The 26,449-nt window shown below is 50.5% G+C and overlaps 10 protein-coding genes across 10 annotated transcripts; 6 read left to right on the top strand and 4 right to left on the bottom strand.

Annotated features, from left to right (window-relative positions):
* Positions 1-527: 527 nt before the first annotated feature.
* CTRU02_214359 (uncharacterized protein) lies at positions 528-1,430 on the top strand (the record flags this gene model as incomplete). Its single annotated transcript, XM_036731773.1, has 1 exon — positions 528-1,430. One exon carries the CDS (start codon positions 528-530, stop codon positions 1,428-1,430), a length of 903 nt encoding a protein of 300 aa, XP_036576545.1.
* Positions 1,431-1,807: 377 nt separating this feature from the next.
* Positions 1,808-2,806, bottom strand: CTRU02_214358 (uncharacterized protein; the record flags this gene model as incomplete). Its single annotated transcript, XM_070206233.1, has 1 exon — positions 1,808-2,806. One exon carries the CDS (start codon positions 2,804-2,806, stop codon positions 1,808-1,810), a length of 999 nt encoding a protein of 332 aa, XP_070060007.1.
* Positions 2,807-4,140: 1,334 nt separating this feature from the next.
* On the bottom strand, positions 4,141-4,707 carry CTRU02_214357 (uncharacterized protein; the record flags this gene model as incomplete). Its single annotated transcript, XM_036731774.1, has 1 exon — positions 4,141-4,707. One exon carries the CDS (start codon positions 4,705-4,707, stop codon positions 4,141-4,143), a length of 567 nt encoding a protein of 188 aa, XP_036576546.1.
* A 594-nt stretch (positions 4,708-5,301) lies between these two features.
* CTRU02_214356 (uncharacterized protein) lies at positions 5,302-6,149 on the top strand (the record flags this gene model as incomplete). The annotated part of the gene is made up of 2 exons (XM_036731775.1): positions 5,302-5,315; positions 5,375-6,149. The coding sequence occupies 2 exons, from the start codon at positions 5,302-5,304 to the stop codon at positions 6,147-6,149; spliced, it is 789 nt and encodes a 262-aa protein (XP_036576547.1).
* A 763-nt stretch (positions 6,150-6,912) lies between these two features.
* Positions 6,913-8,538, top strand: CTRU02_214355 (uncharacterized protein; the record flags this gene model as incomplete). Its single annotated transcript, XM_070206232.1, has 6 exons — positions 6,913-7,032; positions 7,087-7,225; positions 7,279-7,463; positions 7,513-7,617; positions 7,680-8,056; positions 8,118-8,538. 6 exons carry the CDS (start codon positions 6,913-6,915, stop codon positions 8,536-8,538), a joined length of 1,347 nt encoding a protein of 448 aa, XP_070060006.1.
* Positions 8,539-9,392: 854 nt separating this feature from the next.
* CTRU02_214354 (uncharacterized protein) lies at positions 9,393-10,412 on the top strand (the record flags this gene model as incomplete). Its single annotated transcript, XM_036731777.1, has 1 exon — positions 9,393-10,412. One exon carries the CDS (start codon positions 9,393-9,395, stop codon positions 10,410-10,412), a length of 1,020 nt encoding a protein of 339 aa, XP_036576549.1.
* Positions 10,413-13,250: 2,838 nt separating this feature from the next.
* CTRU02_214353 (forkhead domain-containing protein) lies at positions 13,251-14,138 on the top strand (the record flags this gene model as incomplete). Its single annotated transcript, XM_036731778.2, has 2 exons — positions 13,251-13,646; positions 13,710-14,138. The coding sequence occupies 2 exons, from the start codon at positions 13,251-13,253 to the stop codon at positions 14,136-14,138; spliced, it is 825 nt and encodes a 274-aa protein (XP_036576550.2).
* Positions 14,139-16,299: 2,161 nt separating this feature from the next.
* On the top strand, positions 16,300-19,636 carry CTRU02_214352 (uncharacterized protein; the record flags this gene model as incomplete). The annotated part of the gene is made up of 5 exons (XM_036731779.1): positions 16,300-17,344; positions 17,399-17,971; positions 18,035-18,424; positions 18,492-18,546; positions 18,736-19,636. 5 exons carry the CDS (start codon positions 16,300-16,302, stop codon positions 19,634-19,636), a joined length of 2,964 nt encoding a protein of 987 aa, XP_036576551.1.
* Positions 19,637-22,958: 3,322 nt separating this feature from the next.
* Positions 22,959-24,282, bottom strand: CTRU02_214351 (alcohol dehydrogenase protein; the record flags this gene model as incomplete). Its single annotated transcript, XM_070206231.1, has 3 exons — positions 22,959-23,166; positions 23,208-23,733; positions 23,799-24,282. 3 exons carry the CDS (start codon positions 24,280-24,282, stop codon positions 22,959-22,961), a joined length of 1,218 nt encoding a protein of 405 aa, XP_070060005.1.
* Positions 24,283-24,782: 500 nt separating this feature from the next.
* CTRU02_214350 (uncharacterized protein) lies at positions 24,783-26,000 on the bottom strand (the record flags this gene model as incomplete). Its single annotated transcript, XM_036731782.1, has 1 exon — positions 24,783-26,000. One exon carries the CDS (start codon positions 25,998-26,000, stop codon positions 24,783-24,785), a length of 1,218 nt encoding a protein of 405 aa, XP_036576554.1.
* Positions 26,001-26,449: the final 449 nt, after the last annotated feature.

Genomic DNA, 26,449 nt, shown 5'->3' with positions numbered 1-26,449 from the left:
AGCGTTGATATGTTTGAAAGTACGGTGGCATCGCGAACAATAGGTGTCTTTGTGCTTAGTGCGACAGTGCTGGTCGAGGCTGATTGAATTTCCAAAGTTACGGTCACAGACCAGACAATCCATTGTTAGGCAAGTCATGCTTGTCTGGATTGAGAATAGTGACGGCTAAAGATGGATCATAGTGGGTTGATATTGGACTGCGGGGTTGAAGCTTTGAGTGGCACCATGTCGAGGAAATCGGGTAAAGGAATTGCCGATCCGCAACCAGTCAGTATTGACGTGGCTTGAACTGGGACGCAGATCTTGGTCGCTCCAAGAACAGTGGTGTTTAGCCCTTACGAGTTTAACCTCTACAGCACTGTCCCATGGCTTCTAGAACCTTCTATCGTGGCCCTAGACCCACCTTACTATCCAGATGAAGATTCATGCCACCGTGTCATCTGCCCTTTAAAGTGCTTATTCGCCGCTGGACGGTTGCCACGTTTCATTCGCTCTTTCCACGTCCGCATTGACCAGTAGCTGCGATCATGGCGGCAGACCATTGGGTGTACGAGATCAACGACGATGATGATAGTCATCACTCAGACATCTCCTTTCCCGACAGTGAGCTGGATCATGGCACTAGTTCCCCACCTAGCCAGCTTTGCCCCCTTCCAGGGGCGCTGCCCTTCCTGAACTACCACGAGTGGGCTCCAGGCCAGTCATACGATGAACAGCCCCCTCGTTGGATGCTCTATACCATGCAATGGAAATTGACCCTGAACAACAGAAAGGCTGTAGAGCAGACCGAGCAAAATCTTGTTGTAGCCCCAAGCGATTTGTGGAGAGAAATCCTCTCGCTCAAGATCGCCGAGATCGTGAATTCGAAAAAGAAGACCTACGAAACGAGTGCTACAACCATTGCCATGTCAGTTCCTAACGATCGGTCGGAAGATAAAGTCACGAAGCATTTCCTAAAGCAACAGATTGACTGGTCGGTTGTAGAGAGACAGTTGCAAGGGTGGAGCCAGCTGCTTCGCGCTGGCAAGAGGCTGAAGCTCTTTGTTCAGATGGACTATGTGGAGTGTGTACCCACGGGCCGGCCCGCTGGACGAGGCGCTACTGCGACCGGCCTCGCTGAACGGAGCGCACGAATCGATGCTGAGCAAGAGGCCGCTGGCGAGGTTGATCCATGGAGACGGGTCTACCAGCTCATGAGATGCCCGGGAGCCCCCTGCGACAATGGACAATGGTGTTGGCAAGACCGTGCCCAAAAGATGCACCACAAACTCCTGGATCATCATATGAGGGAACTTGTCCGGTGGGTACAGCAAGGCCACCGGCTAGAGACTCATGACGATGTTCCCGAGGAGATCCGAGCGCAGTTATTATGCCCAGGAACAACAGGGCCGCAAGCGCAAGCGACAGAATTCAGGGTTAGATTCGACTAGTCATGTCCCTGTGATAATCCATAACCACATCTCAGGTTCAGACAGGGTCTCACCAGATCTTGAAAGTTCCCCACGCTCTTCTCCACCTCCTCTCTATATACCCGGGTTGAGGGATGATGCCGTCGAAGCATACTGCGAGTGGCATCGCTCCCAAGTTAGAAGCGAAACCCAAAAAGACCATTTTGAGCTGGCGTGTAGCCTGACAGTAGCGAGAGGTCTGGATCTCGAGCTCGTTCAGGAGGATAACGATGCTCAATTCTATATCGAGCATGGCGTGCTAGAAGGCATAGCACGCCGATGGGTGCGGGACATTCTGGTTTATCTAGGCCAACACCATGACATCTTAGTAGCTTAATATTAGGTCTCGTTTGTTTGTCTCAGTCTAGTGGTTCGTCAATCGAGATGGAACAGTTACGGAAGTGACCCCTAGCACTCTTCTGTCGCTGGCCGACAACCATGACACATTCTTCCAGGAACGATTGGAAATCGGCCCTAATAAACCCTTGATGATCGTTCCAGACCTGCCGGATGAAGTTCTTTAACTCCCCGAAAAAGTGCTCGATGGGAATAATGTCTGGCGAATAAGGCGCCGAGTACACCAGCACCACTCCTGCTGCACTGCACATTTCCCGTATGCGCTCGGTGTGATGGAAGGATGCATTGTCCATGATCAAAACAGACCGCGGCTCGGGCCAACGGCCACAATACTGCAGCAGCGTTTCAATGAAACTCTCGAACACTTTGGCATCCGTTGATCCCTCGAAGACACGGAAGTGTATCACTCCGTCCTGGGTATAGGCCGGCAGGATCTGGTATCTCCGACCGCGGTGGAATCGCTTGATCTGCCGTGGTCGTTTCCCTCCAGGAGCCCAGCCTTTGCGCCGTATGCCGATGCTCTTGTCTATGCCGGACTCGTCTACGAAGACCAGCTGGTCGGATCGGTACTGGGATATCTGGTACATGTATTCGTCTCGCAGGTCGAGGTTACGCTCCTGAGCGACATTTTGTGTGGTTTTTTGGGACCAATTGTCGTCCTTCAGCATCCTACTGATGCTGAAGCGGGACACGTCGGCATCATAATGTTCGCGAAGGGAAGCAGCCATCTTATCAAGGGTCAGGCATGGATCAAGGGCAAGTTGGCTCCGCAGCGCGCTCAGCATAGGAGGAGTGATGGATCTGGGGCGGCCGCGAGTATTTGTTGGGATCTTCGCAGACCCAAACAAAAGCAGCTTCGAGCGAATTCGTCGTACCGTCCGTGGATTACATCCGACTAACTTGGCTATGCTGTCATCAGTGGCAGTTGTTTCACCTAATAGCTTACTGTGGATGAAATTTCTGAGCAGGTCGTGCGTCGAACAAGCAAGGAACGGCGCCATAATCGAGAAGCCCTTTGCTGGTTCTGCCCAATTTGCTGGTGTTGCTGATGGAAAAGGTGAAGGTACATTTTGGGCGTTGCGATTATGACTCACAATTGAGGCCACGGTGTTCATCGGTTCCCAGCATAATCCATTTCCGGCGTAATCACCATGTACCCATGGCAGTACCATGTGTGAGATTAGGGATTTTCACACTGTAAATAACATGTCTGTGCGCTAAGTGAATCAAAAGAGTTTACTTCAACCGGACATTATTTTTGCACATAGCTGTAACCAATGCAAACACATCTTCCTCTTTAGATGCGAATACCTTCTCTTTTGAATCAGAGTGGAGCCTGTGAAGTACTCAGATTTACCTAGCATGGTCGACAAAAATCCAGAAATGGCTCTGAAGTAAGCTGCAATTGGCAGTGATTACTTAGCGCTGGAGGTACTCAAAAGTATATAACAAATACCTAATCCTATTATATAATGATAGTGCAGGGGACAGGCCTGAATACTTGAAAGAAACTGCTTTTTCCTAGTTATGTCGCCGCCGGATTGCTGTATATAGTGCTTAGAAATGGCTGCACCATACTGTATGGATTAAAGTTAGATAATAAAAGAGTAGTTTAAAAGAGGAAGGAATATTTGCATATAGCTATATAACTAAGGAATCCAGTTGGGAAGTCTAGTGGGAGCAGTAGCGCAAGTCGTGCGGCAGGCAACCGCTGGGATACTATTAGTTTGTCTTTCTACGACACAGCGAAGCACATTGGCAGCACCAAATCGATAAAAGGGTTTTTTTCCGGCGCAGAACAAACGTAAAGCCTTTCACATTAAAAACAATGTTGAATGGCCTATAGCCATATGGCAGTTTACGGTGCGTTGCAACGTAGGTGGTTAACCAAAGGTATTATCTGTAAATTCCGTGATGATTCTTTTAAGTTCTATTAAAGGGGTGAAACGACAGCTGTCCCGATCGTACGTGAATAGTTGTGAGACACCTAGAGGTTACCCCTTGCATAAGATAACTGTTACGGCCCAACCAGTTGGGTAGCTGGCCGGCGTAGCTATAGAGTGCAGAACAGGGGATAACGATGCGAGAGTCATCATTGCCGAAGCTTTTGCTTCGTGCCACAGTTGGTTGCCCTGACCTGCTCGTAACAATAACCCAGCCTCGCGGCTTAGTCACCCTAGTCGTACGGTCATGTCAGAGTGTTATTCCAACAAACGGAGATAATATAAGATGATCAGTAGAATAGTTCACCCGCGCACACCGCGATATGTTTTAATATTCCATAAGCTAAGGAAAGCCTTATTTTACTCCTAAGATAATTAATTTATGATTTGCACTAGAACCAGCCTCCAGGATTGTGTGATTTCTCCTTCCGAATCTTTTTCGAATCAACAACCTCAAAGTCATACCCCTCTCGACCCCTTCTAACAGGAGTCAGGAGTACGTCAACGTCGGACCTCATCAACGGCAAGACTTGTACATGGCCAGTCTGTCTCTCTATGGTACTGTTGAGATCGGATTTTGACGGATTACCATGACACATGCTCTTCTCCGCCGCCAAAGAGTTTATCTCATCAATGACAACCTTCAATCGGCTGACAGTGTCGGTAAGCTGTGCTACCGCTTCGTCGACATTGGCTATAAAGGTGGACCCTTTCACGGCGACACCTTTCCAATAGTCAAGTTCATGTCTAAGGCGGCCGGAGTCTCTCACAAGTTCTTCCAGACGCTTCTCCTTACTAACCGGTGCTTTTTGGGATTGTATGGTGGCGTCTGTGAGGTCGAGCGCATGGGTCGTTCCACCCAAAGCCACGACCTCATTGTCTATGTCAGTTGGTTGGCGCGGCCAACCGGCTGACTGGCGAGGCCGTTTCAAAGGTCTAGCTTCTGTGCCTCTATGCATTATGGATGGTGTTAACTAGTATCAAGATGCAAAAAGGGGTAAAAATCATTTTATAGAATACATGGAGCATAATGTGCATTGGGTTTTTGATTATAGAGGGAAAAGAAATAGCCAGAAAGTGATCACAAACGCTACTTACGAAGCTGAATCAGGAGTCAACCAAGGGGATCAGGCTGCTATTATCACTGTCTTTTCTACGCGCGCCGCTCTTCGGGCTTATGAGCCCCCATGTCGGAAGAACCTATCCAGTCGCGGGAACGGAATGCGTCATGGACATTTATGTACTATATCCACGCCTCAGCTCGCGGTTGTGTCCAAGCTCTTTATGACTAACGCATAAACTGCTATCGCATTGGACTTTTCGGCTAAATATGTCTTCATTGCGCAGGAAATCCAGTTTTGGTCGGACGGTGTTGGACAGTCGTGGAGGATCTCGGACATCGAACATCGGTCTGCCTGCATGCTCGAAGGCAAAAAGATGATTTCGTCTCAATAAAACCACAGTTCCAGCCATGTTGCACACAATATAAAAGTCGTTACTGACCTGACGTGAGCAGAGACTTGCAAGTAGCCATAGACGTGCTTATAAAGAATATGGACTCCATGTGGTAAGCCGCCACACGCGCATTAACTCTTTACGATAGATCGACGTACTAACTAAGCCAAGGACTGATCTACTCAGACAAGACGAGCGGTGCTGCTTGGCTATCTGCCTAGCTGTCAACTGTCCCCACAACGGACTGACTGACGATACGTGGTACCCTCCGTTTGACAAAGTTAAGGAGGACATCAATAGCTCCTCGGGAGACCGGTTCCTCGCCTATGTCATAAGCTGTCTGTGTGGGCCACTCCAGGGCAAAGAGTTCGTCGTCAAGGTAGCCGCGCTTCTGGCGTGCCTGAAGCTCCGCGACGCGAACGACCAACCAGATGATGGCCCTCCCGACAACAGAATTAACCTGCTGTTCGAGTTTGACAAGGCTTTAAACTTTGACTTTGGCAACATTCCAGTCATTATCAAGGTGCTGGAGCAAGTTTTGATATTCTCGGCGCGGATATTAGAGATCCATTCGCCGGAAGACACGACCCATCCGGGTTTGCTGCCCGCGACTCTCAATCTCTGCGACGACTCCGTATCGAGGAAGATGCTTTATATGTACTGCTGCGTACGGATCTTGTTTCCCGACACCCATGAGTCGTCGATGCACCGGACAAGGGCTGTCTTTCAGTTGAACACCACAGACGCGTCTGAGCTGTTTATCGACACGCTTAGCGACGAAGAGCTGGAGTCGCCAGGCCATTCTACGTGTAGCATGGATGAAGAGTTGTCCATCGATGAGTGTGTCAGCACGTCTGATGGCGATTCTAGCTTCTTTGAGGGCTCAGATATGTCAGAGGACAGCGCTAAGTCCGACACAGACGAAGATGATGAGGACGTAGACTAGTCAAGCAGTCAGTTCTGCGGGCATATTGAGTTTTGCTGCGCGCCCTTGAGTGGTACTGTACCGCGTGTATTACTCTTTCTTAAATAAATAAAGCATTGCTTCCTAAATAATCTCGGGCCCCTTCGCTTAGTGGTCTGGTGTCTAGTGATGTTGAGCAAGCCAGCCAAGGCCAAGGTCTTTCAAGCCTCCCGGAAATCCCCGGTGCCATTATGACAAGGTAAGTGTACGCAAAAGGGTAACTCGACTTAGAAAAGCGGGGAATGTGAGCGTTCTCCTACAGGACCACAACAGCTTGTATCACAGTACAAAAATGAGATGGTAGTTTGCTGGTCACTTTGCAACATACTGAGCATAACTGTTGCTAACTTTGGCTTTCAGGAACTTTGAGGCAGTTCCGAGCCTTGCCTCTCGAGTTCAGCTGTATTTGCCCAGCATCGAATTAGCCTTCGCCGCCATTACAAAATATGTGCCTAACAAGCCGATACGAAAGACAAGATACTGATAGGTAGGCTTGCCGGCGCCGCAAGTGGCTTCAATCTTACACAGATACTTACTATTCCCCCCTCTGTCGAAATTGTAGAAAGCAAGTTTCGCCTGTTACGGGCGACGCCAAATACGATGCCATACTCCCATCGCAGCATGGCATATAATCCATTCATCACCATCGTCTTGTGTACGCTGAGGCGTCGTCGCCAATATACAATATGCTGCTTCCGTCAATTGTGAGACCTCGTCCGCCGCATCCTTGCGCTTTCTTGTCAGTATGCTCTTCACGTTGTCTCGCCGGTCGCTAGCTCTCGTGCTCCTTGTACTGCAGCTGGCTGTTGCAGTTGTGAAGGCAACATCAGCTGTCGAGATTCTCTCTCAGGTTCCGTCCTGTGCTGTAAGTCCTGGCGCCGTCATAGATCCCCTTCATGCTGACAAGTCATCCATCTAGTTCGAATGTATTAGCAGCACATTTCTCATGTCTGCCTGCGACCCAGAAGACGTGACTACGTGTATCTGTCCTAGCATCCCCATACAAGCGGAATTATCGGCATGTGTGCAAACACACTGTCGCTTTGACGATCAGCTGAGTTGGCTTAGCCGTTTCCGTTTCCATTCACGGTGCCGTTCTGACCTTATACAGCTGCCGCGGCGGTTGAGGGAGTCTTATGCGAAGCGTACCCCAAGGAATCGCGGAGAGCGGAAGTCCGACGTACGCTCATCATCAGCTGCAGTCTCGTTTTTCTCATTGTAGCACTTCGCCTTTTTACGCGGATGAAGTATGCTGGCGGCCTGTGGCCGGACGACTATATGACTATCTTCGCGGCAGTAATCGGCTCCGACACCCCAGGTAAACTCTTCTGACGCTGCCAAACAGGTCCTTCTCATTACCCTGACTGCAGTTTACTTGCATATTACAAGCCTTGGTTTCGGTATGCACTATTGGACGATCCCCGTCGGAAACGGCATTGTCATCCGCAAGGTTCGGGAATCCGGGCTCTCCGGCTGATCATAATGTCTTTTCGCCCTCTAACATCGGGTCAGATGCTTTACGTCGGCAATTTAGTCTACACCGTCCTACAAGCTGCTGTGAAACTGTCGATCGTGCTTTTCCTCAGCCGCATCTTCCCATCGCAAACCTTTCAGCGGATCGCTCAGGGCATCGAGATCATACTCGTGCTTCACGGCACGATTTTCACCATCCCATTTGCGGTGCAGTGCACACCGGTACAATCGATCTGGGATCGGACCATCACCGACCGTCGCTGTCTAAACTTACAGGCGGTAGGATACAGCAGCGGCGGACTCGCCATGGCGGAAGATATTGCCATCTTACTCCTGCCGATCCCCCACGTTTGGCAGCTGAAGATTTCTCTCCGGCGGCGCCTCGCAGTTATCGCCCTCTTCAGCGTCGGTTCCTTGTGAGTCAAATACCGGCCTCCGGAAAGAAGCGAAGGACGAGAAGACTGACACAGCAGGCAGCGCTTGCGTGACATCAGCCATCCGTGTTAAGTATCTGGTAGAGTATAGCACAACATTCGATGAGACGTGGGACCATGTCGATGTTGTGGTGTGGTCGTTCATCGAGCAGTCCATGGCGATGCTATGTGCGAGCTTACCCACTCTGCGTTTACTACTTGTCAATATCGCGTTTCGACGTCGTCCCGCGTCATCGGAAAGCTTTTTCGATAAAGACAGTCCGAAACAAGCCTGGCATTGGTCTTTCGACAGACTGAGACAATGCCGCATGCGAACACAAAAAGAAATAGATCCCGCACCTCCACAAACAGGTGAGGGGGTTTTGGTGACGACGACGGTGGAGGTCGACCGGCAGTCCTACAGGGCCATAGACGTGCCGCCCTTTCCACCGCCTGCCTACTATGGGCCGAGGATTAACGGATGAGAAGAAAGTCTGGGGGGGTATGGCATTCTTCAACAAGGGGGTGTTAGTAACGTCTGGATCTCAACCATTGACCCGGATAAAGCGTCGAAGAGGGGATTGAGCAGATAGAAAGCTCGTAACAACGAGGCGTTAGCACAGCCGGGTTCGAGATTAGTCTCCATGGCCTTCAATAGCACACAAGTATTGGTGGATCCACTTGCTGGAGTGACAAAAAACGGGACATTGCAGCTTCACAAATGCCGCTGCGGTGCTTGCCTTGCCGCATGACCTGATGGCAGACCTGATGACAAAGGTATCCCCTGAACTTCCAGTGACCGAATTACAAACAGGTCAGGGCGACCAACTATGTCACAAAACAAAAGCTTCGGTAATGACAGATCTGTTGTAGTTTACCCCTATTCTGCACAGCTACGCCGGTTAATAGCCTAACTGGTTGGGCCGTAACTTATGACAAGTCTATACCGTGAATGAGATTTCCAGCTTTAGCCTCTTTAAACTCGCCTACGGCGTTTTCCACAGTTTGACGTCCTTAACGGAATGTGAGCACTGGGTAACACCGCAAGTTGCAGCCTACATGTTTACGCCTAATGACTTACCCCTTGCACAGCCGGAGCAGATAATCTTAGTGACATAGTACGAGTACGCCTATCAACTCACTTAAGCTGCTAGGTCTATGGTTTTTGATTAAAGTGGGTTTAAAGAATATCACGCAACCGCAGAAACAATGACAAAGTTCCAAGCTTAAGGCTATATAAATCCATGGTCAGAGCCTTGGAAAATATTCTTTTCCGTACTTTCTATTTTATACGCCCACCAAAATTTAATACTCTTTCGTTCCGAGTCTTAATACTGCAATGCCTAGTCCGTCTTCGAATCTGTTTGGCCATGAAAACATATCCGAGAATCAGGTTGATACAACAAGCGCCCCGGACTTCACGCCCGCCACCACGGCCACGATCATGTGCGGTGATAACTCCTACAATGGTATAGGCACACCGAGCCCTACCAGCCACTATACCGGTATTTCTACCATTAGCAACCCAGCGGACAATGGTTTTCAGGACACGACGGCGAGCAGCCTAGCCTTGCCCGACCCCACAATCATTCTGTACCAAATTCAGAAGGCTGCCGAAGACGTGTCTCAGCTCGTTGGGCGATTTGGAGATAAGATGGCGAAGGTGGTGCAGAGATCCTCCATCAAAATGGCGCTCTTCACGAACCGCAAGTCGCTCCGGCTACCGTGCCTACAGTACGCCGACTATCTTACCTGTCGGGTCACAAAACTCAATTCCAAGCAACCGATCGACCACACGGATGCGGCCCCTCTGCTATGGTGGCTCTGGGATGACTTACTCGACTACATAGGAACGTCAGTCACCTCGAAGGACTGCCACCTCAAGTTCACGCCCGCTCGTGAGACTAACATCGACACGTCCTACACGATCAGTATCAACCTCTCATCCAAAAACGGCAACAAGATCATCGAGCTTACTGCGTCCTATGGCGGGCCATTCCACGAGCGGCGCATCTTTGACGCAACTACCGCCTGCTTTCGTTTTCCCCCAAAGGAAAGGTACGGCAAGCCACTCTCGGCCACCCTGGACGTCGACAAACACCCGTATACTGAAAAAGGCTGTTGCGCTCACACCTTCGATTACCTCATGCCTCGTCCGGAGAGCATGTGGCGCCACGCCATGGAGAACTTCCCTCTAGACGGAGAGGAGGCCCTAGTCGTTGCTCTCATCGGGACTTTCAAGGCTAATAGCAACTACTACATGTCGAATAACGAAGTCAAGAAGTGGTTGAACCTGTTTCAGCGCTTTCCGGCCGAAGCCAGGGCCTATGTCGACGATCAGAAACTTGTGGGAAAGTAGAACGGACGGTGCAGCAGCATGGCTAATCAATCTCATGGCCTTCAGGGTTAAAGTGTAGACAAACCTCTGTCTTCTTATCTCAAATTCAAGTTTATTTCCTCCGTACACGACTAGTTTCCAGTTTTCTCATTTCACCCACAAAAGTCTCATTTCTTCCAACGTGGTAAGCCCTCTCCTCTCCAGTAGCTGGAGACACCTACTGGGCTGATCTACTTAATAAATTTTTCAAATGGCGTATGGCTCTTGTGTCTGCACGTTCGCAATCAGTTCTCAATCAGTGGTTGTGTATATCAACGGCGGATAGTGGAGATAGTATCCAAAAGGTCTCTTCCGTGGTCCCTTTGCGTCGTAATCGAGAGTAAGCAATGTCTCAACATGATTCCGCTGCACTTTGGGACCAAGCCAGGGAGTTGGAAGTTACTGTAATATAGCACTCTACTATACTATAACGTGGTCGGCGTGCTGTATGTAGTAGACCTTACCGTCTACTATGTGATAAACTCAGTATGTTGTAAGCTACCAAGGAACAAAGCTTGAATTGGCTGCATTGTTGTTTTGTATATAAATGCCTGCAAGTCTTCCTACTGTCAGCACACCTGGACTCTTACAAACACACCAGAATGCTCTTCCGAAGTACTCGCCTTTTTATTCTTTGCGGGCTGTGCTTCGGCTTAGGAAACAGTGTAACTCTACAGGCACCTGTATTCTTAAACACATGCAGCGACTGGGGGACAGTCTTGAATGAGAAGTATAAGATTGTAGCCCATTGCAGAACCAGGTCTGGTTTGTGGCTTTGGTCTCTCATCAACCTCAGCGCATGCCTAGTGAATATTAATGGCAAGTTGGTAGCCCAGGATGAGTTAGTTCTAGACTACCTATTTCTTTTTAACGAGATTACTTACTTCATTCAGCGGGCAATTTTTCAGCTCATGTGGGCCTTGCGAATATAGCAATGGAAGTTTGACTGAGGCGAAGTACAATTGCGGCTGTTCAATCAAGCCCGGCGAGAGCCGTAATATCTCCGCTACTATCGACCTGAGTAAGTTAAGGCATTTAGATCTTCTATTTTTCTGTAACATCTCTTACTTGTTGGAATTTTAGATGAAGTTTTAATTAACGAAGATGGGATCTTGTCATGTGGGAAAGAGGAACGCAAGGGCACGCTAATACCACAGGACGCAGTCTTTACGAAAGGAATAGATTATTTGGTTAACGACGGTTAAGCGTCGCAAAGAGGGATCCCTTCGATCAGCAGGGTCAGACGTTACGTTTACTTTATTACTTCGACCGACTGCATGCTAGAGCTATTTACGTGACAGTAATTAGGGCAGCTCCCGCCTAGCATATCCTAACTATATCTCCTATGAGTGTTACGATCCAATCAGTTGGCGTACTAGCCAGCATAGCTATACAGTGCAGAGCAGGGCATAATCACAAACGATTTTTCATTGCTGAAGCTTTTGCTCATGGTGCAGTTGGATGTCCTTGTCACGTGCGGAATTAGGGATGGCGCTATGAGGGATGTGGAGATGAAGGGGATAAAGGGGAAGGGAACTACTAGCCTACTAGTAGCCCAACCAGAGCTATAAAGAGGGCTCTCGATCCCATAAGGGATTGAGAGGCCAAGAGATGAATGCAGTCACCATTGAGACCCCTACATTCTGAACTCTTCACTCTGTGCCATGGAACCTCTGACAGTCCTGACCAGCGTGTGAAACTAGTACACAATAATCAGCGAAAAGGCCTTCTCCTAATCCACTACACCCATCTCTTTCCACACGGACCTATACGCTTTCTAAATGCTTACATAGTGCAAAATGTAATATTTCCTTGTTCTACGGATATACCTCAAAAGCACGATTAGGCCGGGTCTGTACACTCAAGGATGGTCTCCATCTCCAATAACAGAGGTTGGGCAATCCAGAACGGGCCCTTGAACCCATATCAGACCCTGGCGTTGATGGCATAAGCGCCATTCTTGGCTCCAAACCGTGTATGGAGCACCCCTGTCAACTAGAGGGTCTATCGAGTCAGTACCTCAGTGCTCTATCGGACTTTGTTGATGCCCACATGTCAAAGGTCCATGGAAAATGAGATGAATACTACGCGATGAAAGAACAGCAATCGACAAATACCACTGTATCAATTTTCACCTATTGAGTACGTATACGATCATTTCCCTCAAAGACTTTTGTTACTCCTTCCAGCGCCTGCAGTGTAAATAAAAGTTTCGTCGACAAGGAAGCGGGCGGAATGGCCCGTGCGGCTCAGTCGAAGGCAGGAGGACTTCATGGGTCCAACTTTGGCTGAGCATTTTCTCAGAGCAAGGTGCGGCAACGAAAGGAGGCTGGAGGAGGACATCTAGTTTTGGCTGTTGAGGCTTCACGTAAGAAGTTTTCCGTTCTTGTTGGCCGACATGAGTCTTGGCTGTGAGGGACGTTTTTTGGACCTGTCTACGCCAGAGCCAGAACATGCCCCCGCCCCCGTGTTGTTCATACTGTGGCCAGAAGGCCGAGGCCTATTTGCGCCACTTTTGACCCTTTTCTATCGATATCCCGGCACCGCCAACAGCAGCCAATTTTAACCTGACTGTGGCTACCATGAAAAGATTTGGCCATTTTGTGATGTTCTTTGTCGCGCTGCAAGTCTTCTCACTGACTACTCCATCACAGGTGTCAGTAGGCAGGGGAATAGGTCGTGGCCCGAAAATAAGAGCATCCGTCGAAGAAGGACGTCTACGATGAATCGGTATGGCCTCCACGAGTTTGCTTGTTAACCACCATTCTGTTTCCAATGCCCGACTTTCATGTTGCTCGTGGAACAAACCAGTTTGATTCAATGGATCCCACTCGTGCATCACTTGCAACCACATTTCCTCAAAAAGCACAACATGTTTTAGCTCATCATCAAAATGCAGACGCCTACCAGCGAGTCAGCCCACACCACATGCCGGCACAAACTTGTCTGCCATATCTGAGCTTTGGCCAGGAGCCGGTCTCTCCACAGCCGGCCGAGGCAGTCGACCAATCATCAGCGACTACCAACATCAAAGTAGATGAGAGCGTACGGAAAATGACGTATGCGGAGCTCATTCACATGGCATTTCTAAGTAGAAAAACGACGAAAATGGAACTCCGCGAACTCTATGAGTGGTTTGAACGGAACACTACGAAAGCCAATACGGATAACAAAGGCTGGAAGAACAGTGTCCGCTCGAACCTCAGTCTAAACCAGGTTTGCCAACGTCTCCCAACATAGCAACCTAACGTCGCTGTCCCGCTGACTTCTGTGAAACAGGCCTTCCAACGACTGGACGGGAAAGGCTCGTGTTGGCGACTCATCGAGACGGGCTTGGCGGGGGTTCAACCAACGCGCAAACCTCGAACGCCCCGAAGGAAAAAGGAGACGAACGTGTGTACGGCAGAGAGTAACAGCACGGCGCCACCCACGTCGAATCCTTCCAACCCGTGCGTCGTTCCGCAGGAGGACATTTCCGAGGTTCACAACGACCACCATAGCCCTCAGAGTAATGGCGACTTTACAATCCCAGGGGGGAGCCGAGTCGCAGACGACCCCTTTTCCAACTATCCGGTGCCGTATCCTATTGCTTCAACGCAAGATGATGCGGATGAGCATGATCCTTTTTGGCCTTGGAGCTTGGACAGCAAAAGCTACGTTCACTGGCCCTACTGCAGCTACGTCCCTGGCGATATTGGACAGGCGTAAGAGCTGGTTGTTTAGGCATAATAATGCATATGTAGTCAATCCACCTGGGATCTTGTTCAACTATGCGGATATCGTGGCTCATGCCATTCAGAATGGTTTTTGATCCTTTTAATGAGTTTGGCATCCGCCTCATCCGCTTCGTCCGTTTCGTCCGCCTTGTCCGCCTGCTCTGCTCCGTGAGCACTTGCCTGTGGCTAATTGTCTTCCTAGACTATACGTAATGCTACTTCCTTCAGCCTTTTTCTCTGTCTTAGAGTCTCTGCAATTTCTATGATATCTTGCTTCGGAATGTGTCGAATCGAATTGTCAATGCACACAATTTCCTTAGCTTGACAGACTTCCAAGAAATGGTAGATCCCAGGCGGATCGGACTGTAAGCTTTTTGAGACTTTGAACCCGATTCGGAAATTTCACAAGAAACTTCTCAATGGTCTTAACCTGATAATCGTCAAATCGAGGGTCTTTAGGCATATCGCTTGCTGCCGAATGGGCTTGGACCCTTAGGCATATACGTTGCAACGGACGGGGGTTACCAAAGTATTCCCTTGTAATTCCGGGGTCTTCTAGATTGTCTCATGTGCTGCACTGCGGTTCAATCTCAGGAGAGAGTAGGAGCGCGATAATCCGAGAACCGTCAAGCTGAGCTATCAGGGAGCGAGCATTGTCGAGCGCGAGCAAAATAGGCGACCCCTCCTGCTTTCCGACATAAGTGCTCTCCCCTACAATACTGATGCTAGTAATCCCTTGAGAGTCTACTGTGAGATTAAAGCCACTGAAGTTGCGTGGCGTTTCGCATATATTTTCGTCCTCCCCCACGTATCCAACCATTGCCTCAGATCCATCCCTAAATCACATATCTGAGATCCCAGCCTATCTGGCGGCCTAGATAAACATAAAGTCACATGCCAAGGTACTGTATTGATCAATACAGTACTGGATCGTTACTAGGGAGGAGTTGGTCTCGTAGTGCTCCTTTCAGCTGGATCCATGTTCACTGCTTTGACTATGAAGTCCAGTTGTGGCCAGACCGCGAAACCCTTCAGTGTCTCCGAATGCTACCTCCCGAAACGCGGTTCATTTCCTTCTCTCTGCAGTAATCATCGAGTTGTTCCTTCTTCAGCTTCAGAAACCTGTATTTCTCCTCGATGGTCGATTTGTCTAACAACCTCTCACCTATACCATCCTTATGCAACGCCTTCTAGTAGATCTTATCAACGTCGAAACTGCTACGCGATGCAGGGTTGAAGCAGAATCGCCCGCTTTCCCAGGACTCTCGTATGCGAGCCGAAAGGAGCTTCTCCCCAACGGGAGATGGGAGTTTGGTTTCAGCAATCTCCATAGCACGGATAAACTGGTCTTTCTCAGGTAGGAAAAAGATCCTTGACCCAAAAGACTCCGATTTCCTGGATGAGCAAGGAAAGGCATCTCAAAAGCGACGTCGAGCCGCATCAGAAAGGCGAAGAAAGGAGGAAGAAGCCCAGATGATATCAGAAGATGCCGGTAGGGACTCTCAGGCGCGCCGCGGTAAGGGCATTTAAGATATTGCACACCGATCAAACGTAAGTACAATCTCCGCTCTTTGTTGCTCTTGCTAACACGCAAAGCAAGGTCGTCTTATAATCCATGCAGGCGTGTGTATATGTATTTGATTGATTAGTTTTGGTTATGCTATCTTTGAACAGTCTTTCCTGATCACAGGCTGACTGATGAGTCATTTGTATTCGCTGAGATAGGTGTACTTTGGCAAATCTATGGACAAGACAATTTTGGGCATACAGTGTCTTATGTACTGTATGTTAAGATGCATAGATATCTCAGAGGGCTTCCGTCGCTCAAGTGTATGACCATGCTCTAGCGACTTTTGGCAGCATCTTCCGGCTCCTTTAGAAGCTAGAACCGTTTCAGACTCAAGGATTCTTTGCCTCCAGAAGAGTTGTAATCTAGTGTGCGCAACTCAGCCTTGCTGTAAGAAGTTCCCTCAGCCATCAATGGCTCTCTACTCTCCACTTAACCATATCACTTAGCCAGAAGTGCCTCCAGGCTTCCGGGTAAAATATACCTAAGAAGCTCATTTCAGCTCGAACCGTCCGCATACTACTACTATAAAACAGACGTATCGTCTGCCCTGTGATAGACTGGAAAGCCTGAAATAAGACAGAAAATGTCCCATTGTAAACATACCGGCTGGCTGCGCCTTGCAACCAAAGACCAGGCATACGTTATCGAAAGTTCAGACCGTGTCAAGAGACTGCTGGACAGTCTGCCACGTCCGGACTGCCAATATCCAAGTACGCTGGTGTTGATAGGAAATGCGACCAAGCGGATCGTAATGCAAAGACTTGGAGTGGACATCACCAGGCCAAACACGACCCGGGGTCATGGCGAGATCCACCTCTCTCTAGCTCCTGTCGGCGCCGCCGGCGGCAGGCCCACCTTGATTGCCGATGCCGATATCCCGCCCCACAAACGGCTCGGGAGGCCAAGAAAATCCCCGCTCTGCCATGAACTCGTGTCGAGGTCAATATCAACCTCGCCTAGCGTGGCCATTCCGTCCACAGCGGTGGAAGCCGGCGACCGTGTCTACAACCGCATGCTTTTCCCGTTTGCAGATGTCGTCTGCTTGTTTGCCGATGATATCGGCGGCACAGGAATTGTCGCACAGCGGCTTGCGTCGTGGCTGAATTTGGAGTCACCATCGACGTCGTCGGTGCGTCCCTGGTTAGTGGTCGTCACGAACGGCGGCGAAGAGAACTCTGCACGCAGTCAGTTGTTACAGGCCGTCCGCAAGAGGACAGACACTCATGTATCCGAACGTTTCCATGGCGTCCGCGTCATTAGCCTGGCCGATACGTCTCCCAAGTCTCTGCGACGCCATCTGCATTCCCTGCGTTGGGACATCCTGAGCAATGAGCTTTCTTACATGACCGAGACGAAAAGGGTTGAGCGTGTTCTCGCTAGTTGCCTTTTCTCAGCTACCCATCTCGCCGGTCTTTTACGCCACGCCGCGGAGCACCTTGGTGATGCCGAAGCTCCGCCCCTCGACTTTCTCGCCATCTCTCGGCTGGACAACCCGGTAGCAGAAGATCTACAAGCACATCTGGGGCGGTTTCTGACGCATTGCGACTCTGCCGAGGCGTTGAAACGATTTGCCGTGCCTGTCATCGCCTCTAGCTTTCTGCTGGACCATTATCCCCCAGACATGCACCGTACGTCGGCGGGCTCTGGATAGATAACCTCTGACTTTCACTGACCGTACATAGTCTTCGATCCGCGAGAGGTCTTCAAGATGTTCTACAGAGATGTGTGCTACAACATTTGTGGCACAGCCGTCTTGGCGCACGACGGATCTACCGAATTCATCTTGCCGTCACAATTCTCCCAGATGATCGAGGCCCAGATGGTTCGTATGTTCCGGCAGCTGACGGCGGGTCAGTCCGCGGCGTCACTCCATCGACAGCTCGTCGCCGCCTTCACGGAAGACTGGCGACGGGTCCGGTCTGACAGCACATGTTTTCATTGTCTACGGCGTCGCCCGCAGTTCTTCCCCGAATGCGGCCACGGCCAGTGCATGGATTGTGTCAAGACCTTTGGTCTTGTGAGCACAGTTGATCCGTGGATGATCGAGGTCGATGAGTGTATTCTTTGCGGACGAAACATCAGCATGCAGATACGAGTGAAGCCGGATACGGCGTCGGTCCGTGTGCTGTGTATTGACGGCGGTGGCACGAGGGGAAAGTACCCCCTAAAGCTGTTGAAGCAGCTCGAAGACGCTATTGGCTTGCCGGGCCACCCTGTGCAACAGAACTTTGACGTCGTCTTCGGGACGAGCTCAGGTTTGTCGTGAAATGGTCCTATCGCGTGTGTGACTTAACGTCTTGGCTGACACGCCGTGGCAGGCGCAATCAGCGCCGGTGCTCTCTGCATCAACGGCTGGACGGTGGACGAGTGCATTGCCCGCTTCGAGTCTTTATCGAACCAGGCATTCACGCCCCGCGGGAGCCCATCCATCCCCATCATAGGTCCTCTGACACGACTGATAATGCAGGTTCCATTTGTCAAAACGATAATTCGTGCCGCAGGCTTGCTCCTTTTCGATAGCAGGTATCCGTCGCGACACATCGAGCAGGCGTTGCGAGACATGTTTGGCTCGGACAGAACCATCGCCGACTACTCGGCTGCCGACGCGACGGGCATTATGGTCGGTATGACAGTCGCTACAGTGAAAGATGCAACCGCCTGCATCTTCACCAACTACAACGGATTAGGCCAACGGGGCGGAGATCAGGGTAGATTTCCAATTTCCGATGATACGATCTGACGGCGCAACCCGATGCTGATTGATGGTCTTCGCAGGCTATGAGGTGTTGACGACGAGAGACAGCGGCGAACAGGCATCCTTGTGGGAGATGTGCGTGGTCTCTCAGTGTCTATAAGCTACGCTTGTAACATGTCTTTGTCATGGCTGACGTCGTGACTTATAGAGTTCGGTGTGCAACTGCAGCTCCGTAGTTAGTACTGACCGTGTCATCGCCAAACCACCATCGATCTGGGTTGAAATCGATTGTTGCTCACGGAGGTTGCTAACGGAGTCGCACAGCTATTTTACGCCTCGGACTATCGACGGCCTCGGCACATTCCAAGACGGCGGCTTGGTTGTTAACAATCCCTCGTCGATCGCTCTGCAAGAGGTGGCTTCCCTTTTCCCCGAAGCCGCCGATCCAAGCCTCTTTGTCTCGGCGGGTACGGGCTCCTCTCGCGAAGAAGAACAGCCAGCGTACGAGTCCAACGGGGGATGGCAGGCCTACTTCCCCTTCCGCCTGGAACGGGCCTTTAGGGCTCTTCGAAGCGACAAGAACGCCTGGCAACGGCTTGTGGCGCACAAGAAGGTTGGTCGGTCAGGTGAATTCTTCCGCTTTGATGTCGAGTTCGACGGCCCCGAACCGCCGTTGGATAGTCTGACCAGCTTTGACGACCCTGAACGTGATGATGAATGTACTTTTCGAGGCCTACCATCATTCGAGCGGCTAGGGCGTTGTGCCAGGGCCCATCTGTTCGTCTTTGAGTTGCGCGCTTCACAGCCATATTTGTTTTCTGATGGAGGATACGAGTGCCGCGGACACATACGTTGCCAGCTGCGTGCCCACTCCGAAACTTTGAAGGTATTCTTGTCGCAACTTGCTAGAAGCAAGGCTTACTTTTTGGTCGGCGGCCACGAAGTAGCGGTTGACTTTGCGTCGTATCCGATCATCTGTCCAGACGGCCATTTCTTCTTGGAGGTGAGATTTCGTGTGGCCAGTCTGCAGGAGTCTCTGCCCATCTGCCTGTGGGAGAACCAAGACGAGGGCCAAAACATCAGTGGCTCACCATTTACCGTTCAGCAGCTGGTGCGGAGCCAAAAGCTCGATCAGTGCTTCGGGACGTCTGACCACCGCAAGAAGCGATGTCGAGAGAATGATATTGATGAGGCAAGCCGTAAACGGCCGAGAATCAGGCGCTAGCGGTTTGCCGGTGGTAAAAGAGAAGCAGACATCAGATGCTGTCTCTGATTTGGGGACGGTCGCGCGTCGTCGGCCAGTCGAAAACAAGCTGCTTCACATGCCCACAATGAATGTGAGCGGATTTCCAGGGCTGTACTCCATCGATGTACTGCTTGCATAACACTCACTATATTAGATTTCACGTAACCTTGTTTCTGATTTTTATCATACATAGCATTCAAAACGACTAAAACAGCTAGGGTTCTGATGGGCACATTTATTGTGCCATTGTCTTTGTCCTTTGCAATGCTTCAAGCGCTGTCTGGTCGTTCATAGTTAGGATATTTGTGGCGCCGTTGTTGGCGACGGGATGTTCTATTCTGGTGCTGGTTTTGGCAACATCGCTTGCTAGATCGGACACGGCTCCTTCTCATCAAACAACTGTTACTAAACCGGAGCCGGAAGGTTGGCAGTTTTAAATGAGAGTCTTTTTAACAGAGATCTATCATGCAGGGGAACGGGGCGAAGGCTTCGTCATTTATGCTAACGCTCTATGAATCTGGACATTTCACTGCGGTCGTATCCTTCAAGTTCCTGTAGATCTCGCTATCGCGGCTGAAGTTGTTGAGCTCACAATCCTGCACCATGCGTTCTGCGAGCTCATCTTCCATGTTCTCCAAGCACCGTTGGACCGTGGGCGCCTTGGCAGTAATGAAGTCGGGGAGGAAGTCGATGAAGCTAGTTGGAGCCCAGCCGGGGGAAGCTCAATAGCGCATTGCCAGTCATAACGCCGATGCGGCGCGACGTCTGTAAAAACATGTTCATTAGCAGCAGATACCGAAAGGACCATGGGCGTTTGTGGAAGGGACCGATAGTCGAGACGAATGTGCGAGAGCCGTGAGGTCGGTTGCTAACGGTTCATTTCAACACCTTAGAGAGGCGTCGCCGTGAAGGACAGTTTCCAGGCGCCGACGCCGACAGATCCAACAAGCGTCTGAGGTCAGAAGCTTCTTCAATCGTGCCGCCACAGCATACGAGCCAACTTCCCTTCAGAAGAGACAGCGTCGCCGCCGCCAAGGGCGTTAGGAAGTAGCTACCATCTGAGGCATAACGGATCCACCAATGCCTTCGCTGCCGGTCGCGCGGGTGCCTTTGTTAGCTCCGGGTTCGACAACTCACCCTGTGACGCGCTTCCGTACGCTCCCTCTTGCTATTTTACGACCACGGCGGACACATCCTTTTCTGAGGCAGAAAGCGGCTCCAGTATGTAGCGGTGGACACTTACTTCTGTTGAGCGACATGGATAGGCATGGGCTGAAGTTGTTGTTCCATCCGAGCTTGACGGGTACCCAGTTGAACGCCCCTGCCACGTTGATGAGCTCTGAAAAGATGCGTACCAACATTGTAAGCAGTGACTCAAAAGGAGAACGATTTGTCTCACGTACAGTATCTAACTATGTATAGTAGCAAAACATTCAGAGAACGAGGCACACAATGGCACCGGAGGCTTGTCTCGTGAGACCACAGGACCAGTAATTACGAAGAGTTCCTACTCGGGACTCCTTTTTTCGATTTCGGATTTGATGCTTTGAAGTGCTTTTTCCACATCTGCACCCGCTTTAACACTAATGCAGCATGCTTCTGCTTCGTTCGGTTGCATGTAAGTGCCCGCAAAAATGCCGCGACCGCCCTGGAACCTCGAATTACTGCTGTAATTCCGTTTCCAGCGGCGAAGCCGGCATAATGGAATGGAACCTAACAAGAAGAGATCCTTCATATTGACCTCGGGTGGTTGTGTACAAAATACAACTAAGTGACCATTGAAAGCCATTGCAAAGAAGTTCTGGCGTTTGAGGGGGATGGAAGATGTAGCTAGTCTTTCAGCCTACATAATAATATTAGTCAACAACATAGTGAAGCGACAAGATATGCTTACAACGCTCGCAAGGCTATGACCTTGGTCTCCTGTCGTTAGTTGTGTACCGTAGCAAACTCGCCCTCGCGAAGCCCTAATATTGGTCATGGGCTGCATTGTCATGTTGTCTTGATGTCCTTCGACTGGCGTATGAGTCTGCTAGATCTGTTAGCTTCGGATCAAGATGTTGGTCGACAACTTTATAGCACTTCAACGAGACTATTTATGGACATTGCGTTTCCGGTCGAAGTCAGCACCCGTTCCATTTCTCCTCCAGCGGTGTTTTTCTGATTCGGCTTTTGTCTAGCTTGCTGGGAAGCTCGTGGGTTGGAATGATTTTCCGGGTTAAAACACGGTTCAAAGACTCTCCTCTCGGGGTTCTCGGGCCTGGCAATGGCTGAGTCTAATGTGGTCGAATTTGTTAGCAACCTATCCGTCAATTACACATGGGAGTGATGGCAATACTGATTGAAGGGGGTATGCAAATCCAGCCCTCAGATCGCAACATGTCGGCAAGTTTATTTTGGAGGTTGTGTTCGCCTTCTCTGGGCTGAGTATTATGTTCGAATACCGCCTGGCTGTTTTTGTATAGCTCAAGCGGACGCTCACCCTCACGTCTTGACTTCGTCTGGGAACTCTCGTAGTTAGGTTGAGGCATACGTCTGTCGGTCATATTCAACAAAAAAACGTAGAGGAAGGAATAACTACTAGAAATGGCTTCGCTTGGGGAGAGAAGGCGAGTCTTGTTTTATGCCTTCGATAAAAGAATACCTCTATAAAGAATATAATGCAAACTTTACCCATAATTAACATGCAAGCAGCAGAAAAGGGCAGGACTGCAAAGCCCCGCAGACCAAAATCACCGCCGCACTCATCAAACTAGTGGAACCCAAATCTCTATCTACTACGTAGTACCCTAGGCCCTTCCTTGGCTGGTTGCGCGCTACGGACTGTCAAGCGCACGCACATGATGGATTGCCCCAGGTCCAATCACATAAGACTCTCTACAACATCGGAGTGGTTTATGGTTGTCAGCTTTTTCACAAGCGGTAGCCAGATGCGTTTTTGTGGAGGCCCTCCATGATGAACAAACCCGCTAGAACCACATTACTTCACTTGAGATGGCCAGATATGGGATGGCCACGTCTGCCAAGCAGTGTGGTGACTCGGTGTACAGCTGGGAAATGGAACACGGAATATCGGCCTGGCACGGCCTTAGCGAAAGGGCTGAAGTGGTTAGCAACATGGGGCCCAATTTCAACACAAGGGGTAGCCAGGCAAGCTGTTTCATCACTTGTTAAAAGAAGCCCAATAAGTTATCCTGTATATAATGGAGGCTTGGCGTCTGTGAAGTAGTTCTTGTGAATTGTATTGAATCTCGCGATGATGCCTAACTACACAACCCAACCTTCTTACGCTCGTGCCGCATTACTCCGCGAAGTAGATGGCTACTTTCGTCTCTTTCTTGCTATTGAAGCGGTCGTAATACTTTGGCGCATCCTCAATGCTGATAACGGTACTAATCACGAAGCTAGGATGGGCTTTACCGTTGTTGATGAGATCGATCAACATAGGGGCGTACTTTTTGGGTCTACGGCTCCCGTTCGAAAGCTCAGACCCTTGGCGAAAAAGGTCGCGATGGGAAAGGGGATCGTAGGCGACATGGTGCTACCGTACGGCGCACCAGGTGAGCTGGCCTGAGACTTATAGACGCCCAGCTGGCCGATGCCTCCTCCAAAATGCACCACATCAATCATCTGCTGCACGACAACGCTTTCGTCCATTTCCAGGTCGGTGTTCAGAGCTTCCATGCCAACACAGTCGACGGTGCGCATCACCCCGCGCGGTTCGCGCGCCAAGATTTGGTCAACGGGATCGTCCTTTGCAAAGTTGATAGGGATAGCTCCGATAGAAGCGGCAAGCTTGAGCCGTTCCTCGACGTGGTCGACAACGTAGACCTTGGAAGCCCCGCGCAAGATGGCCGAGTAAGCGGACAGCAGCCCGACGGGACCCGCCCCGAAGACGGCGACGGAATCACCGGGCTGGAAGCCGGTGTAGTCGATGCCGGCCCAGCCCGTAGCGAAGATATCCGAAACAGTAAGGTAGTCACGCTCGATCGTCGAGTTGGCGGTTTCATGGGTCAGAGGGATGGGGATCAAGTTGGCCTCGGCGAAGGGGACCCTCGCGTACTCGGCTATGAACCCTAGTATTAGGACACGGCCGTCTAGAATGTCGAGAGTAAAGTTGTTCAGCAGGGTTTTCTCGTACCTTGAAGCCCACCAAGACCCATTTGGCTGTTACCAAAGCCAAAATATTCCTTCGACGTCGGCTCCATCTCCAGCTGGTCCGGAGACACAGTATCGGGAATAATGACATAGTCCCCTACGGCGAGGGAAGACACTGCCTCGCCAACCTCTGAGACGTAGCCGACAGCCTCGTGGCCCATAATATATGGCACAACACCGCTCATGTAGCCACGATAGGTGTGCAGGTCGGATCCACAAATGCCCGCGGTTGTCATCCTCACAACGACATCGGTCTCGTTGAGAATTGCGGGCTTGGCGACGTCTTCAACAGTCATTTGGAAGGGAGTGCCCTGGTAAACGACAGCGCGCATAGTCGCATTGGGCCAGGAAAGATCGAAAGACATGTCTGTTTCGACGGCAGGTGTTGGCACTTTGGCTGATGCAGAGTGGACTACTCTATGGTCTGTGTGATTTTCTGTTGATCGTCTTGGTTTCCTGCGTTGCATCTCACATTGGGCCGAGACAATGCTAATATATGGGCATGTAGATGTGGTAACGTCCTTTTTCTCTATCGGAAGCCAGTCCAAGGTTTACAATGCCATGTAGGGAGAAAGCCGCAGCATCACCAGCTCGTGCATGGTACGGCAAAAGCAACAAACATTAGAAGAGCAACATCTGGCTCTCACACGATGTCAAGACGGCACGCACCATTGCCGTCACACTCGGCCATACAACAACACGGAACCTACGTCGACGTGGAAGCCGACGCGGCAAAACTGGTTCCTTTTCCTCGTTACAATAGAGATAGGTAACGTCATAGGACAAAGCCGTTTATGGACAACTTCCCACTCTATTCTCTTGCCAGGAGGTAGCAACAACCCCACTTATTAAGGGCTAGAATGAGGCCCGCATTTATTAAGAAAACTAAAGCAGCAGTTGTGGCTCTTGCCGTGGGTACCGTAGCTAACGAAGGCACGTCTTTACAGTTGCTTCGTCTCGCTTCGTCTTAGGCATCTTGATCCAACCGGATATACTCAGGGCCCGGTACAATACTCGGCTTTTGGCAAATGCAAGCATCCATATCTTCGCGGATCACTTGCGAACCTCCTGAGCCATACAGATCCTCTTCCGGCCTTCCTTTTGCTCTACCCCGGTCAATGACGGGGTCGACGGATCCCAGCAACAATTTTTGGCCGAGCCGAGGACCCGGGCCGCGTAGTAGCATCTGGCCCGAGTCCAGGTGCAGATGATCAATAATATCCATGCCGGCCTGTTCGAGGTCATCTAGTTCTCTCCACTGCTGGCCACCCTTGCTGTGGTTGGTCCCGAGAGAGACCAGCTGCATAGTATATAGGTCTTGGCGCAAGGACTTTTCGGACTCTTTTACTCGTTTCGCCAGCGGCACGAAGACAGCCTTTAGCTGCTTTTTTATGTTGATGAGCGTCACATTGGGAATCTCGTCCGGCAAAAAGCTGATTGCGACGGTCGGCGTCGCGCCGTTGTCACTGATGAGGCTTGCTTGGGCGACTTGGGCTTGCAGAATAAATTGGGCTTGCAGTTTCGATATACCCGCTGCATTCACGGTCGAGGGCTCGCTCATAATCTGATCCTGCGATTCCAAGAACTCGTCCAACGTCCAACTCTTAGCAAACCGTGAAAGAGCGGCAACGACCTCGGGCTCGATCTGGTTTTTGACATCTACGTCACCAATATCCCTGTTCCATCTGATCTTTTCGATGACGGTGCTTATCCGCTGCTCGGCGGTTGTGATGTCTTCGAGGTCTTGGTAAATGGCGGATGCTGGTCTTTCGTCCCACATACGGATTATGTCTGCCTTAGATGTGGCCGCTAGTATGCCTAGATACATCTGTTTTTCCTCTGCGGCATCCGGATCGTCATCGCTTTCGGACAGATAATCCAGACATTTGACCAAAACTCTAAGACCATGAATAGCCGCTAGCTGTTTTATATGGCCCAGCAATCTCGCCTGAGCGAGTGTCTGTGACTTGTCGAGCAGACTGTTATTGATCACGTAGACTACGTACGTGAAGCTGCGAGATTTTACGCCTCGTGCTTCCCAAAGGCGCAGTACGCGACACGCTTCGTTGTGATCATTGAAGGAATAGCGGGGTGGACGGATTACAGTTGGCGGATAGTGGACAAAGGGGCTATGACTCAGGTCCGGTTGTGAGCTGTCCGAAGGCCTCGAGGGATTACAACCCATTGTTACGGCGTAGCAAGGGGGCGAATCTGCGTCGGGCTGCGAGAAAATTGGACGCCGGCGTGTTTTGTTTGCGTATTTATACAGATGATGTGAGGGATCCAGAAAGGACGCTGTGTATGGAAAGCACGGGCACGCGGTGCAGTAACTGTAATGTTGATGTTGCCTCCCCTGCTGTCTCGGGTAGATGTGGCCTCAGTAGGGGCACCAGAAGGGCCGGCAACAGCTCTGGAAGATTAGAACACGCCGCGACTCAAAGTGGCCGTTAAGTCGTTTTACATGAAGCCACAACTGGCGTACGCGTGATGGTTCGCTAACTACATGCACCATGCCATTACGACCTATTAGTTAAGTACATCCGCATCGAATGCGAAACATTACAGAAGATTACCGCCAAAAGACACTATTCACTGAATCTCTGCTTGTTTTCTAGGCCCACGGTGCCAAAGCCA

This window comes from Colletotrichum truncatum (assembly GCF_014235925.2).
Source record: "Colletotrichum truncatum strain CMES1059 chromosome Unknown Contig_0011, whole genome shotgun sequence".
Lineage (NCBI taxonomy): Eukaryota > Fungi > Ascomycota > Sordariomycetes > Glomerellales > Glomerellaceae > Colletotrichum > Colletotrichum truncatum.
The sequence above is the reverse complement of the archived record's forward strand: the minus strand, read 5'-3'. Positions and strand labels throughout refer to the sequence as shown.